The sequence below is a fragment of the Elgaria multicarinata genome, chromosome 3, assembly GCF_023053635.1.
Source record: "Elgaria multicarinata webbii isolate HBS135686 ecotype San Diego chromosome 3, rElgMul1.1.pri, whole genome shotgun sequence".
Lineage (NCBI taxonomy): Eukaryota > Metazoa > Chordata > Lepidosauria > Squamata > Anguidae > Elgaria > Elgaria multicarinata.
In genome coordinates this window covers 25,393,786-25,410,498 of record NC_086173.1, presented here as the reverse complement: position 1 = coordinate 25,410,498, position 16,713 = coordinate 25,393,786, and the positions used below count along the sequence as shown (strand labels likewise).

Genomic DNA, 16,713 nt, shown 5'->3' with positions numbered 1-16,713 from the left:
ACGGTCACCCTACACAGTGTGATGGATTTGGAAATAAATACACACAAGAAGGCTGCCATTATGTAGTACAGGGCTACTGTGCCTACGTCTTTTTTGGATTATTTTGTGAAAGCTGTATGAAGGATGTGAACTGTATGTACGTAAAGCTTTAAAAAAAATCTGTATCCAAGCAATCCAAATTCTGTGTCCTGAATAAATTAGGCAAACTTGCATAATTTGTTATTTAAACCATTTTGTGCTTTCTGCTTTTGCTGCTCATAGGGGCAGGGCCTATAGACATTTCAAAAGACAGAGTGCCTCTAAGTGCCTCCCTCCTTCCTTGGCATGTGTGCAAAAGTTGGGAGGGGATGTCTTCTGTACTGTTTCATCACAGCCCCCAGAAAAGCCAGGAATTACTCTGGGTAGAGATAAGAGGCTCAGCACACTTATTTGGGACTAAGCCCCATCGAAGACAATGGGACTTACTTCGGAGTAGACATAAGATGATCATCACATCACTTGGCAGTAAACCCCAAGTCTCCTCCAATTCAAACCCAACCCTCTCAGCCAAGGTGCCTCTGGAAGCCACAACTTAAATAGAAGAGCAGTGTTTGGAGCTCAAGTGCTTTCGTAACTTTTAAAGGTTTTTTTTTTTAATAGATAATGCTTTTCTTTCATGATAAGAGTCCCCGGCCCCAAACCTCTCCCTACACACACAAACGTGTATCTTCTTCCCCTGTCATAGCTAGTAAGAGCCCGATCAGTATATATCCATATTGTGATTCCCAGTCAGACTGGATTGCCAGAGTGGGGTGGGCAAAGGAAGGGAAAACTTTCCTCGAAATTTTCCTCCTTCCCACCTGCTTTCCCAGTGCAATGGGGCTCTTCTCCTGCGCCCCTCCCTTCTGATCGGCTCTGAGGCTACCTAAGTGGCTGCATCACAATATGAAGTCAGAAAGGGACTCAAGGAATAAAAAAATCCTTAAAAAACAAACACATGCAATTTTTTTTAAAAAAAGAAATTGCAGGTGGGAAGAGGAAGCTTGATCAAGCAACAGCAATGATCAAATGAATAATAAAACAACACACGCACACAATAAGCAAGTTAATTGTAGGACTATTGTGCTGGAAAGGAGAGGAAATTCTCAGTCACATCTCTCACTAGGGGCTTCATTATACAACGAAGGCCCTGTTTGGCCTATCAGCGTGGCGCAAAGTTGGTTCCTGGGTGCAGCCCGTGGTTAGCCTGTCACTGGCCATTGGGAAGAGGACGGAGGTTGCCGTATTGGGTGCACGAGAGAGGGGACGGGGTGCACCACATGCAAATTTTGGAGGGGGGGATTCACTCTGCATGAGCCATATCTGCATTACTCTTGAGCCCCTCTGTGGTGAGGGGACTGAGGAGCCAAAAAGCAGGGAAGGCGCAGGACTGCTAGGGGAAACATGCATTTGTTGTGCAACGCTGCATCTTTTGTTTTTTGGTTAACGTGTAGCTGGCCACCCTAATTTTCTTTCAGCAAAACTGAGTTCCACAAATATCCAGAGAGACACAGAGATCCCTGCCACTCTTCATTCAGCCCAGCAGGGGCAGGCAGGCAGGCTGTCTCTCTCTCTTAAGTACCAGGGTTGTGTATCAAGCTGTTTTGCGAATGGGCGACAGGCAGGAAAGCCAAACGGGAGGACGCGCGCTGAAAAGTTAACCACTGAGACCGGGGGCACCTGCACCCTCCCAAAGGAAGCCGGGCAGCCACTTCAGATGCTGCCGAGATGGTCCCTTGAGCTGCACAGCCTGGCCTGATTCAGACAAGAAGACTGCCCGGAAGAGCACTGTTTCACACAGGTGTGTTTGTTGCAATGGGGAGTGTTGGGTGGGGAAGAATTGGACTGAGATTGCCTTTTGTTTGTTGAACTCTCGTGTCGTTAAAACAGCAGCCTGCTTCAGAAATTCAGCAGATGAGTCCTGCCCCTGCACTGTGCTCTTTTATCTAGAAGCAGATTATTTAGTATTAAAAATAAAATAAAAAACTTGCCTGGAGTTCATCATGCTTAGAGTTCCTAACTGGTTTGATGGGTGGGTTGATGTTAGGGTGACCATATGAAAAAGAGGACAGGGCTCCTGTACCTTTAACACTTGCATAGAAAAGGGAATTTCAGCAGGTGTCATTTGTAGATATGGAGAACCTGGTGAAATTTCGTCTTCATCACAAAAGTTAAAGCTGCAGGAGCTATACTAGAGTGACCAGATTTAAAAGAGGGCAGGGCACCTGCAGCTTTAATGGTGTGATGAAGAGGAAATTTCACCAGGTTCCCCATATATACAAATGACACCTGCTGAAATTCCCTTTTCTATGCAACTGTTACACCCTAGTTGATGTTATGGATCTCCTCTTGTGCCTTGAACAGTGGGCTGAGCTGCCCCGGACCGGCTCGCAGGGTTTATGGAAATAAACACACCCACGTGTGGAAATCCTGCACCTGTCCTAGGCACAGAGGCCAGTTTGAAACTTGGCAACCTTAACTGAACCTTGAGCAAGTAACCCGGCTTTTAATGAGTTGTGGTTCATAACGTAAGCGGCCACAAACTAACACACTCTGTATGTTTTGGCAATGTTCCTGGGCAAATCCCTTTCTGGGAAGAGGTAACCAAACAAATTAATTTAGTCCTGAAATACCAAGCATTTTGCATCTAGGATTGCCAGATGCAAAACAGGAAGGGACTCCTGCACCTTTCGTGGTGCAGAAAAGAGAGGTGTGACAAGCTTCGCCTGCCGAAATGCTCTCTTCTGCACCATATGAAAAATGCAAGAGCTCTGTCCTCTTTCACAAGTGCCACCTTATTTTCATCACTTAGGCTGCAATCCAAGATACACTTACCTAGGAGTAAGTCACATTGACTTCAGTGGAGCTTACTTTTGAGCAGGCAGGCATAAGATTGGGCTGTTGCATCATAAGCCTATGCAGATTTACTTGAAAGTAAGTCCCACTATTCAGTAGAGCTTACCCCCAGGTAGGTGTGTATTGGATTGCAGCCTTAAACTAAACACATATAGAACTGACATGAGTGTGGTCATGCAGAAGCTTTTTTTTAAAGTCTAAAACAGAAAATTGGAAAGAAGTGCTCTGCAACCCTATGCTTACTTCTGGGGTCTTACTTCTATTTATTCAGAAGCAAGTCTCTCTGCATCCAATGGGGTTTACTCAAAGGTAAGCATGTATGGGATTTTAGTATGACTTGGATGTAAATACAGTTGAAACCAATGGGATTTACTCTTGAGTAAGGGAACCAGCAGATCTCTATTTTATGAACTTGGATATGCACAGCTTTGCATGATCAAAGTAAAGGAAAATTGATCCTTCGCACTGGTGGACTATCAGGAAAAGGGCTGAAGGGGGGAATTTAAAAATTCCTTAAAAAATAAGGGATGAACTGAGGTGATTCAAACTTGGCATGGCTAAGGCCCTCCTTAAGAGCTATCACTGTGCCAAGTTTGATATCTTTATCTTTAAAAATTACACAAATATAAGCATTTTTGTTAATTTCCATTTTTAAAAATCCTTAAAATCAAGGTATGAACAGATCTGATTCAAACTTGGCGTGGCTAAAGCCCTCCTTAAGAGGGCAGATGTAAGCATTTTGGTTACCTTGGAGCAAAGGAGGGGACCTGACCACCTTTACAAAAGAAATCAGTTAAAATAGGGTGACCATATGAAAAGGACAGGGCTCCTGTATCTTTAACACTTGCATAGAAAAGGGAAATTCAGAAGGTGTCATTTGTATATATGGAGAACAATTCCCTCTTCATCACAACAGTTAAAGGTGCAGGAGGGACCCGATTTAAAAGAGGGCAGGGCACCTGCAGCTTTAACTGTTGTGATGAAGAGGGAATTTCACCAGGTTCTCTATATATACAAATGACACCTGCTGAAATTCCCTTTTCGATACAACTGTTAAAGATACAGGAGCCCTGTCCTCCTTTTCTTATGGTCACCCTAGTTAAAACGGTTGCCTGTCATCTGGGTGTTTCTTAAGAAAGAGGAAGTACAGCTTGCTAGAAGAGCCTTGAAAGCACCACAGAATGTAAGAGTCAACATGAACACTGCTGAAAGATTGGATTGGATTTTGCGGGGAGCTGCCTCTTTTGGAGGCCTATGTATTATAACTGACATATGCACAACTCAAAGTCAAGGCCAGAACTTCAACACATGAGTGTGTTTGTTTTCTGTCTCTGTAACAGTTTCTTTGTTTTTGATTCAGACAGCAGAAAACTGTGGGGTGGGGTCCATAAGAAGCAGCCAAATACCAGGTCGGACTATTGGTTCATCTATCCCAATATTACTTCCTCCATTAGCAGCTTTCAGTCCGAAAAGTGTTTTTCCCCATCATCACCTTCTCCTACCTGCTCCTTTTAACTGGGAATACCAGGACTGACTCTGGGACCACTTACTTGCAAACCCATGTGTTCCACCACCGAGTTATGTGGCATTGTTGAAAGAAAGAAAATCAATTTATACATTTTTATAAAATCGCCTATCAGCCCCAAAGACTCCCAAACACAAAAGAGGATTCCTGTTGTATCTCTGCATTAGTTGTTGCTCTGTTTCCTTCTGATTGAGCTGTGCTGGGCCAGGGGATTGTAGGTGCATGTAGATCATACAGTTGCTCTCATGGAAAGATGCAATAGAATTAACCTGTCATCAGCAGAGGCACAGCTAGAACAGTGACTCATGCAGAAACACAGGGGGTGGGCTCCTTCACATACGATTATTTTTTTATTTTATTTTTAACTCTTGCACATTCTAAAAGCAAACTGAGAAGAGTAATATGCACCTCCAGTTTTTATTCAGAAATCAAAAGCTTGTCTCAGCTGTCAACACTTTGGGAACGGCTTTGTAGAGTGACCCGATGCAAAAGAGGGCAGGGCTGCTGCAGCTTTAACTGTTGTGATGAAGGGGGAATTCCACCAGGTGCTGCAGGCATACAAATGACCCCTGCTGAAATTCCTTTTTCAATACAACTGTTAAAGATACAAGAGCCCCGTCCTCCTTTTCATCCTTCCTATGGCATAGGTTTATAGCATAGGTTCTCCTACCATAGGTTTATAACTCATGGGACAACTTGTTGGGAACACTTGTAATTAAAAATAGTAATAAAATCATTTTAAATATTAGAAACAGATAATTTTATATCTTGTGTACATGAGCATCTTGTTGCTTAATTAGATTGTAGCCCCGGGGGCAAAATCCTTTTATTTTAATATAATTCTCTTGTACACGTCATAGTTGCTGAGATACGTTGTTGTTGTTGTATTGCTACTAGTGCTGCTACCACATGTTTTGTAAGCTTAGTGCATCACAGCCCTCAAGGATTTCTCTTTCCTACTCTCTTAGTAACTGGGCTATTTTATGGGGATGATGATGATAATAATAATAATAATAATAATAATAATAATAATAATAATAATAATAATAATAATACTCGTTTCCCCCAAATCAAATCCATCCCTTTTATACCCTGCTGACTTTGAGGGGGGTATGAAATCTGAAAACAGGCAGCAGCATAAAATATCTCTAAAAGAGACTATGATAGAGGCTGCTACATGCAATTTAGAAGAAAGAAAGAAAATTTGGGAAGATATTGCAAACTAACCCTGTGCCCACTTACCTGGAAAAAGCTACATTGAACTCAATGGGACTTTCTGTCCATGAGTAGATATGTATAGGATTGTGAAAAGTTGACAAACATATGGCTATGTACACAAATTGGAGCAATACATCCTTTGGCTGTAAAATAAGCAGCATACAAAATGAGAGAGAAAAATAGAATAATATTTAGGAAAGCTAAATCTTGATCATCAACATATAGCAGGGATACCAAACTTCTTTCAGCCCAAGGACCACATTAAATGTTTGAGATGCTCTTGGGGGCTAAAATGCCCATGGTGGGCGGGGAGGAAGGCAAAAGGGGGCGGGGCCCAAAATCCCAGCATATTTTAGTTTAAAGCTCTTACTGCCAGTAATGAAGACTTAACAGAGGAATCTCAACCTTTTAGCATTGGGAGGTGGAGACTGCAAAGAAAGCCAAGAAACCACCAAATGAGCAGTGGTGGGGCGGAAGGGGTGGGGCCAGAGGAAGGCATGGGGCTGTCTAGGAAATCCTGGGGATAAGAGACTGGTGAAGAGCTAGGACAGGTGGAGGAGTGAAACAGTTGTTCAAGGAACCATTATGGTACTAACCACATGACTGCTTTATGAAGCACCAATGTTCATTTTTGAAAACCCTTAGTGGACTTTAAATCCAGATGATGTGTTAGGTGTGGCCTGTGGAACATACCTGAGGCAGATGTCAGAAGAAGCCCTTCCAAAAATCACCCATGAGGAAATATGGGTTAAAAAAATCATGGAATGTCTTAGAAGGCCCTTCCTCCCATTCATTTGCCTTTCTCCCTTGCTCTTCAGTCAGGTTTCTGGGCCTGTGGATCTCACTCTCTCTTGTGGCCATCTCAATACCCTGAGGAAGAGAAGAACGATGCAGAGATGCCACTGTTATCCACCGCCTTGCTCCTGATCCTCAGCCTGCACAGCAGCCTCCCATGCCCCCAGAGCTGTGACTGCCCACCAGGGAGTGGCGTGGTATGGTGCAATCGGAGAGACCTGGTGAGGATCCCGTTTGACATCCCTCCTGACACCCGGGTACTTTACCTGGACTCGAACTGGATCACTCATGTGCCCAACGGGGCTTTTCATGGCCTGAAACAGCTCCGGGAGCTTCACCTGGCAGATAATCTCATTGAGAACATTGCTCCGGGGGCCTTCCGTGGCTTGGGTGGGGGGCTGAGGCTGCTGGACCTTTCAGGCAACCAGCTGCAGAGGATGGAGGTTGCTCCATTTGTCATGATGACCTGGGTTCGACTGGAGCTCTATGACAACCCCTGGCACTGCGATTGCACCCTGCAGGAGCTGATGGAGGCTCTTCCCTTGGACGCAGAGACTGTGGAGGATATTATATGCGTCACTGCCATGTGGGAGGAATATGCGGGCAAGACTTTGGCCCATCTGCTCCACTCCGGTGTCAATTTCTGCCTCAACCAGCAGAGGAACACTGACCTGGCCATGCTGCTGACCATGTTTTGCTGGTTCACCGTAGTCATCACGTACGTCATCTATTACGTCCGGCGCAACCAAGCCGAATCCCGGCGCCACTTGGAGTATCTCAAATCCTTGCCCCTGCCCAGCAAGCAGCCCAGCCCTGACGAGGAGGTAGAAGAAGACGACACACTCAGCACCATCCTCTGAGGGCTGGATGCATACGACTATTTTGAGGTGGGGGGAACACACAGCAAATATACAGGCTGCTTGGGAAACTGATTTTAAAATTATTTTACCACAATTATTTAAAACTTTTATAGCTTCTCCCTTTAAAGGAACCTAAGGATGGTAGGTTTGTGGGGGGAAATTGAGAATCCTGTGAAAAAGAACGTTATCCCCTGCACAGAATTACAGTTCCCAGAGTTTCCTGGGAAGGAGTCTATCCCAATACTAGTCGTTGCTGTATTAACCCCAAGCCCCCATCAATGCTAAATCCAAACCACCCCTCTGCCTTTGCAGGGTTGGCCCTATTATTAGACAGAGTGAGGTGTCCGCTTCAGGGGGCAGATGCTGGGGAGCAGCAGGGTGTCGGAAGACCGAGCTATGAGTGCTCTCTAAGCTAGTGCGCTACCATCAGGTGCACCAGAGGATAGACACATCATCAGTCCCACTCTGGGACTTTATGTGCCCATATGGTATTTTGACCTCAGGTTTGTTATTTGGTAGTTTGTAAAACAGAGAACATTGATTATTGGATGGACTAAAAACAAATCAATCAATAAATACCAGATATTTTGTGCAGGGGAGGATGGGTTTTGTTTTGTTTGCCTATTGGCTCTACTAGCACCACTCACTGACTGACCCACCGAAAACCCTCACTAGTTTCTGCTCTAGACCAGTACAAATCTGCACCCCAGCTTCTCCTATTGACTGGGTTTCTTAAAGTCACAGGTTGGCAAACTTAAGCCTGGGGAGTGTATATTTCATGGCCAAGCTCATCGACGTGTAGATCAAGACTTGTTTAAATGGGACCTGCAAAAACCAAACAATTCCCCCCCCAAAACACTAAAAACAAGGGTGCAGGAGTCTGTCCCCTCGCCCCAAAATGCTTGATTAAACTCATCATCTTAGTCTACATTTCCCAATCTTTAAAATAATAACAACCCACTACTTGGGAGTTAATGTGGGAATAACCCCCTTTTTTAAAAAAATGGCAAACCACACCTCCTCCCTTGTGGTACCCCAAACCTCTCTCAAGATAGACTGTCCTTGTTGGTGGATGCTTTCTTCTGCATCCCACCCTACTCACAATGGCTGCAGATTCTCCCCTTTCTGATTGCACTTCTAGGGGCTGCCATTTTTGAATTTCAAAAATCAGAGAGGTGTGGGCAGCTGTTAGGGTTACCATCGTTTTCCTGGCAAGTGTTCCATGTGTCTTTAGCGGGGGCATAAGAGACAAAAAAAGAAGAAGAAGAAGAAGAAAAGCAAGAGTTGCAAATCTCCCTGTTACCTGTCATTGGGCTGATTTCCTCTTAAAATTGCACTTCTCATTCAATCCAAAGTTTATTATACTAGCCAAAGACCATGACAAACACATCAAAAGAAAGCATCCATACATATATACAGTAATACAAATACCTCAAAAATACAGATAACTTGAAATTTACCGTAACTAAAACTCAGCTTTCACTCAGCACCCCTATAAGTGTCTAGTTGTCAAAAGGGGTTCTATATGTCATCATGGGGTGCAAATTTCCTTTTGTAGTGTGTACATATCCACACAAAATCTATTTCTCGTAATGACGGGCTGCAGAGGATCTTTCTCAATCAAACTGGATCCCGCCTTCCTGGGAGCCCTCCAGTTTCTCTCTTCCCATTTGCCAGGGATTTAGGCAGAGATATTACAGCTTAATGCTAGGGGATTAACCATGAAAACAATCATAAATCCTGGTCTCTTAATCCCATCTTTTTTAAGGGGGTGTTTCTGCCCAATCTGCTCAGCTCCAGCCACTTTCCCTTGAGCTGCTTTGACTGCTTCCTTCCTGTCCTTCCCATCTGCCCCTCCACACGTCACAACAGGGGTGAATAACCTCTGCTCAGCCCTCTGCAAGCATTCAATACAGAACTCTCCGAGATCGACCTGGCCATCTCCTGGCAGCCCACAACGTGGGCAAAGAGAGAGAGAGAGAGAAGAGATGGCAGGGAGAGAGGGAGAAAAGCGAGATGGAAGAAAGGGGGGGGGCTGTCTAAATGTCGACTTTGCCCCCGGGGTGACTCCGAATCAGTGCTGCCTTGGTAATATGATGCAGACGCCAATTCGGAGCCACACCAGGGCAAAGAGCCAAAGATGCGCAGCAGAAAAGTTAGGGACTTGCCCCAACTTTTCCTGCCCAAGCGAGGTCAGTGCAGCTCTTCCGCCATCTCTCCATGCTCCGGCGCTGTTCCTGGGTGGAAGGTGACCTTCCTTTGGTTGCCAGAAACCGCATGAGGGGGAGGGGCTGGTAAAACTAATGGACATTGGAAAGCCTGCGCTGCCTCCCCCAGTGGGGATTATTCACCGCTCCCCCCCATGCAGCAAAAGTGTGGGGTGTGGTGGCTGATCTTCCTCCTCCTAACACATTGCCTGTCCACCAACAAAGGAAAAGCAACCCTCAATGGAAAAAAAGGTTACCTGCCTCTCCAGTGAAAAAGGTAGCGAATCCTGAGTTTGGAACCAAGAGAGACTCATCTAATCCTTCCTCTTTGATGACTGTACATATATAAAAATATGCTTCCAAACACATGTTTCACACATTACATACATGTCAAATAACTTAGAATAGGCTACAGGTAGTGAACCAGAGTCTGTTGGACTACTTGTCAAATCATCCCTGAGCCTTGGCATGCTGGCTGGGTCTTGAAGGGAGTTGTAGTCTTGCGAGGTTGTAAGGGAATTAATTTCCATATGCAGTTGACACTATAAAGGCCTGAACATTGCAAAGGCATTGTTTCTTTACCATCCAACCTATTCCAAAAATGCATCTACACTCTGCAGAGGAGCAGGAGCTAGTCAATGGGACTTGATCAAAGTGTGTGAGGGGTGGGATGGGGTGGGGTTAGACACACACCACAGCTCAGCAAAAAGCAAAGAGAAAAAGGAGGGATAGGAAGTCAATTAAGACCCCATAAGTGAGAGGTTTGGATTTTTAATGTCAACAAGGGGTAGTTTCTTTTTCTGACATGTCTTAAGCCCAAAACAGATGTAATAAGCCCACTTTACACATCCATATGCTCATCACATTTATATACATTTGCCACATGTGGTGAGTAGGCCTATCCACTCTAATCCTTTTGATTAAATATAATGTGAAATATTTTAAGCCTGCACCTAAAAACAAGGGCTGCAACGTTGGCTATCCCTGCTCTGGAAAATGCAATAAAATTAGGCCCAGAGTGAAAGCAATGTGGGAAGGAGACAGATTATTTTGACTCAAATGTGGGAAGGAGACAGTTTATTTTTATTACTGGACATTTTAAATGCCACCTTATATAAAATGGGTTCTAAAATGTAACTGTCCTTGGTGAGTCTTTGGAGAGAGGGAAAGCAAAAAGTAAAATAAAGTATATGAAACTCAATAACATAGGTCTTGGCGCTGCCTTGCAAATATGCTTTTAGCAATCTTTGACAAAAGGCAGAGACTGTTCAATTTAGGTCCTCAGATTTCATCATTTCGGCTTATGCTGAAGCACTGCTGTTCAAGTTACTTTAATTGACCAAGCCTTTCAAGTCATTTAACAGGATCTTTTGTAATATTAAAACACAAGGACTTTGCTTCTGCCCTCTGCAAGACAAAGATTGTCTGCTGCCTGTCCTTTTATCTTTAAACTGTCCCATTTTGTAGGCAACTGTCCCTAGAGAGAACATCTTTTGTTATGAGTGTTACAGCCATCACATGGACTTTGTGCAAAATCTGTTGTTAGGACTATAGGAAGTAGGGCCAGATTAAACATGGGATAGGGCAATTGTTAAGGGCTGCAATCCTCCATACATATGGCCACCTGGGAGTAATCCCCCACTGAGATCAGTGATTGATTGATATATATCTCAATCACAGTTGAGGCACTAAAAAGGAAAATGTTCAGCAGATGTAGTTGTCTCCTAGCACCAGAACACTAGTAGAAACTGTACCTGTGGTAAAGGAGAAAAATAGGTATCTCTTAACATACTGCCCCTCTAAATTAGAAAGTCCCCAAACATGTTGACATCTCTGCACACATATGCTTATTTGTTTTGATAGAGATAAAATTTGTTCCACCACAGATAAAAGTACTTCCTGCAATAGTTCCATATCTCTCTCAACTGCCCAAAAGAGAATACTCTTGACAGAGCTTTTTGATCTCATATTCTATACGTTTCCCACTTACCCCAACTTTTCTGGAGTGACATGGAAGTTTGGTTTTCATACCATCTCAAATATTATGTTTTAAATTAAATGAAGGGAAAGGAATGTCTGGCATTGCCCTGACATTGTTCAGCCTGTCATTCACTTTAGAAATTTCATCAAGTACAGATTTCATGTGGCTTAGAGCTTAGCTTTATAAATTTGCTTCCCCCCCAGCCAACACAGCAGTCAAGAATCTCAGGATGCTGCATGACACACAGAGAGATTGAGGTTCTGGACCCAAGACAGCTGTGCAAAAAAGATATTGCTAGGACACAGCCTTGCCTCTCCTCCTTGGAATGCTCCTGACCAGCGTTTTCTCCCCTCAGCCTGAGAAGGGGAAGGAGTTAAAATATCACCCACCACCACCTCCTGCTCCTACAGGCTGGGATATCTAAACCTGCACTTGACTTAGAGAGGAATCACTGCCTTGATCCATCTAGCCCAGTATTGTTAACACTGACTAGCAGCAATGGCTCTCCAGGGTTTCACATGGGAGCCTTTCCCAACCCTACATGGAGATGCCGGGAATTGAACCAGGGACCTCCTGCAAGCGAAGCAGACTGTGGAGTCGAAAGGGACCACAAGGATCATCTAGTAGTCCAAATCTTTGCAATGTGGAGGAAAAACAATTAAACCATCCATGAGAGGTGGCTGTCCAGCCGCTTCTTAAAAACCTCCAGAGAGCACCCACAACCTCCGCACGTAGATTGTTCCACTGTTGTAGAGATCTTATGGTCAGGAAGTTTTTCCTTATATTAAATCAGAATCTAGGCAGCTGTAACTTATACCCATTATTTCAGGTCCTAATTTCTGAGGCAATGAAAAATAGTTCTTCTTCGTGGTCTCTATGCATCACACATATGGGCTTTGCGCCTGCGCAGAGACCAGACCGGAACCTACTATAGCTGAGTGGAACGTTTTTGGCGGGAACCCCTCCCCCCACGCTACCGCGCATGTCCATGGGGTTCCCGCCCTCACCTCAGTTCTTCGTCGTCCGCCATCGTGCTTAGACATAGAACCAGCCTACTTAGCGTATTCTCTATTAAAATACCTTTTTCTTCATTCTTTTCTCTTCTCGTTCGCTTCTCACTTTAACTTATCTTTTTTAGCCTTTATTCTGTCCTATAAAAAAAAAAAAAAAAAAAAATGTTATAGTTAGATTTCTCCTCAGCGACTTCGGTCGCGTGAGGCCTTTATGGCAATCAAAGCACCATTTAGAAAGTGCGTAAAGTGTGGAGCGAAGCTTCCTCCCTCGGACGGCCATTCTTTGTGTATTATCTGTTTGGGAGAGGGACATGTGGTAGAGACCTGCCACCACTGTATGTCTTTTACCAAGCAAACTAGAAAAAATCGAGCAGACCGACTCCGTTCGACACTCTGGGAAAAAGCTCTTAAGGCCACGGAGGCCCCTACGATGGAGAGAGCGGCGGTTCAAAAGTCTGTTGCCCGTAAGACGGCAGTTACAACGACTGTAACGGAAAAACCGCCAGACCACAGCACTGAAGTGCAGGCCAGAGCTAATAGGGCTGAGATACCCCTCACGCCTGGTCGGTCTTTATCAAGTTCGTTGGCTAAAAAGATCTCTAAAAAAGCCAGAACTTTGATACCTTCTTCTGAGCTGGAGAAGAAGAAGAAGAAGAAGAAAAAGAGGGACGCGGAGAAATCCACCATAGCGTCACCTCGGCCGCGGGAATCGGCCAGGAGCCATTCCACCCCTCCCGCCGCGCCGACCACTTCGATACCGAGGTCTCCTTCGGTATCGAGATCGATGTCGGTACCGATGGCCACGGTACCGACACGTCCTACAAGTCTATCCGAAGGCGAGATTCGAGATTCGGTGTCGGTGGCCTCCGCTCGACAACCTGTTAGACCCTTGGAGCTCCAGGGTTTAATCCCCGGGCAGCCCTCGCCAAGACATACTCCAAGGCGTGAATGGGACAGAGTATCTCAGTACTCTGATCCCCAATCCAGATACGGCTACTACCAGTGGGATCGTTACCGACCACAGCAGTTTTTTCAAGGTGGCCAGGAGCATTACCAGCCTGAGGGCTATTATGCACATCCTCCTCCAACATCGAGGGTATGCCAGTTGCCCTTGCCTCCTCCTTCCGAGCATCAAGTCTCCACGGTGTCGACCCCTCGACACCATGAGCAACATGTGATACCGATCGCTGCATCGACTGCACTACCTACACAGGAAGAACGTTTAGATTTGCAGGTGGTGACGCTGTCCTCGCCAGAAGGGAACTATCCATCTGACTCCGAGTCGGCTCACTCTTTGGTTCCAACCGCACCTTCGCCGGACGATGCAGTCGATGATGCTGACCCTTCTTCTCCGTCTGATGATATGGTCCGGTTCTCAGACCATATGCTCAGAATGGCTAACGCATTAGGTCTCGACATTCAGCAGGCAGATGAATCCGTCATCGATCCTATTTATGATGTGTTCCAAACAACTACAAATCAACGCTTGGCCATTCCTATACCCCACGCTCTAAAACAAGCGGCTCAGTTGTCATGGAAGACTCCAGCAGTGGCTCAAACAACATCAAAAAGACTAGAGACACTATATCGCGTTAGGGAGGATGAGGCACAATTCTTGGTACAGCATCCTAAGCCGAATTCTATAGTAGTAGAATCGGCACAAGGACAGTCTCATAAAGCCCATTCTGCGCCTGTAGATAGGGAGGGGAGAAAGTTGGATCAAACTGGAAGAAGAGTCTATGCATCCTCCTCTTTGGGAATCAAAGCGTCGGCGTATGAAGCGACTATGGCGAGATACCAGATTTTCCTTTGGGAAAAGATGGGTTCCCTATGCGAGCATCTTCCTGAGGATAAAAAGGAGCTCGCAAGAGTCTTTCAGAGCGAAGCGACGGCCATAGCAAGACAACAGTTGTCCACCGCTCGACATCAAGTGGACTGCCACTCAAAGTCGATGATGGGTGCCATTTCTTTGAGGAGGCATGCATGGCTCAGATCAGCTAATCTCACACAAGAAACAAAGTGGAGAATTGAAAATATGCCATTCGATGGCGAGGGTCTATTTAATACCAAGACCGATGAGACACTGGACTCCATCTATAAAGCAAGGACAACAGCAAAAAAGATGGGGTTTACTGCTCCTCCTCAGACCCAATACCGAACCAAAAGATGGACAAGGCCTCCCATACAACAACAACATCGACCACAATATCAGCCTCAACCTCGGCAGCAACAACAGCAGCTGCAGAGGAAGAGGCCTTACCAGGGCAGATACCAACAGGATAAGCGGCAGCCCGACTTCTCTAAAAAGCAGCGGGTTTGACTTTTCGGACCCAGATCCACCTCCCTTCGCGAACCGCCTAGCACCCCATTACCATCAATGGGAGTTAATAACATCAGACTCCTGGGTGCTCACTATCATCAACTCGGGCTACGCCATCGAGCTCGATGCCCTTCCTCCCTTTTCCGGCGTGAAAGTAACGGCTCCATCCCCTCCTCTGCTTCTCGAGGTACAGACTTTACTATCGAAGGGAGCTATCTCTCCCGTACCTGCAGAGGAGCTCAACCAGGGATTTTTCTCCCGTTACTTCACGGTCCCGAAGAAGGATGGAGGTCTTCGACCGATCATGGACTTAAGACATCTGAACAAGTTCATCACCCCGAGGAAATTCCGTATGACAACGGTTACTTCTATTTTACAGCTTCTACAAAAAAGGAGTTTGGTTCGCAGTGGTGGATCTGAAGGATGCGTACTTCCACATATCCATCAGGAAGTTGCATCAAGCTTACCTTCGGTTTTCGATCGGTGCATCCCAGTACCAGTTCACCGTTCTTCCGTTCGGGTTGGCCACGGCGCCGAGGGTTTTCACGAAGGTCATGGCTGTTGTGTGCGCCCACCTAAGACAGGAAGGCATTTACATTTACCCATACCTGGACGATTGGCTCCTCGTAGCAGACAACAGAAATACACTCCAGTCGGACATACGAACCACCCTCAACCTCTTGGATTCGTTAGGACTGTGGGTCAACCGCGAAAAGTCCGTTTTGACTCCACAGCAGAGATTGGACTTCATAGGGGTAACCCTATCCTCTCAGGACGGGAGAGCATACTTACCTTCAACCAGGGCAAACACCTTGCAGCAGTTAGCCATCGATACCGAGAGCCGCCGAAAAGTTTCGGCATGGACAGTTCAAAGATTGTTGGGTCTGATGGCAGCTACTACGGCAGTCATCAGGTTTTCAAGACTCAGAATGAGGGTATTGCAGGCCTGGTTTCTGAGGACTTTCGATCTCAGGCACAATGCTCGACGAACTTACCTTTCGATACCAAAGCAAGTGAGGGCATCGCTGAAATGGTGGTTCTCGATGTCGACTCTTCTCGAAGGCGTTCCGTTTCAACAACAGGCGCCTTCGGTAACGATCACAACGGATGCATCTTTAGAAGGATGGGGAGCCCATTGCAACTCCCTTACCGCTCAAGGTCGTTGGCCTCGATCACAGAGAGAACAGCACATCAATCACCTCGAACTCCTGGCAGTAGAAAATGCGATAAAAGCATTTGCACAGTTGATCGAGGGCCAGAATGTCTTGATCGCGACGGACAATACTACCGTAGTGGCTTACATCAACAGGCAGGGTGGAACAAGATCTCACCCCCTGAACCGTTCTGCACTCAGGATATGGAACTGGTGCATAAAGAGAAGGACTTACCTGACTGCAATCCATGTAGCCGGCAAGGAGAACATCATTGCGGACTCTCTCAGCAGGTCCTTCCATGTCGACCACGAGTGGGAGCTCGATGTCGAAGTTCGAGAAAGTCTTTTTCGGTACTGGGGCCGCCCTGCTGTCGATGTCTTCGCTACCGAGGACAACGCAGTCTGTACCAAGTTTTGCAGCAGAGCAGGAAAAGGAAAGCGCTCTTTAGGAGACGCTTTCACCAGGACTTGGGGAGGAAACCTCCTGTACATGTTTCCTCCTTTTCCACTATTGACAAGAGTGATAGCCAAGATCCAGATGGACAACTCCAATTGCATCCTGATCACACCGTGGTGGCCTCGACAGACGTGGTTCTCTCACGTCCTTCGGTTATCGAGAGGGAATTACATCAGGCTCCCGTCGACACCGAAGCTACTGTCTCGACACCAGGGCAAAGTTCGACACGCAGATCTGTCGACCCTCAAGATGACTGCATGGAGGATAGCAACCGCTCCTCCTCTGGAACCAGAGCTTTGACTGTGGACCA

The 16,713-nt window shown here is 45.9% G+C and overlaps 1 protein-coding gene across 1 annotated transcript; it reads left to right on the top strand.

The window, feature by feature from the left end:
* Window positions 1–2,934: 2,934 nt before the first annotated feature.
* On the top strand, window positions 2,935–7,272 carry LOC134395284 (leucine-rich repeat-containing protein 3-like). The gene is made up of 2 exons (XM_063121437.1): window positions 2,935–2,952; window positions 6,436–7,272. Exons 1-2 carry the CDS (start codon window positions 2,935–2,937, stop codon window positions 7,270–7,272), a joined length of 855 nt encoding a protein of 284 aa, XP_062977507.1.
* The last annotated feature ends 9,441 nt before the right edge of the window (window positions 7,273–16,713 follow it).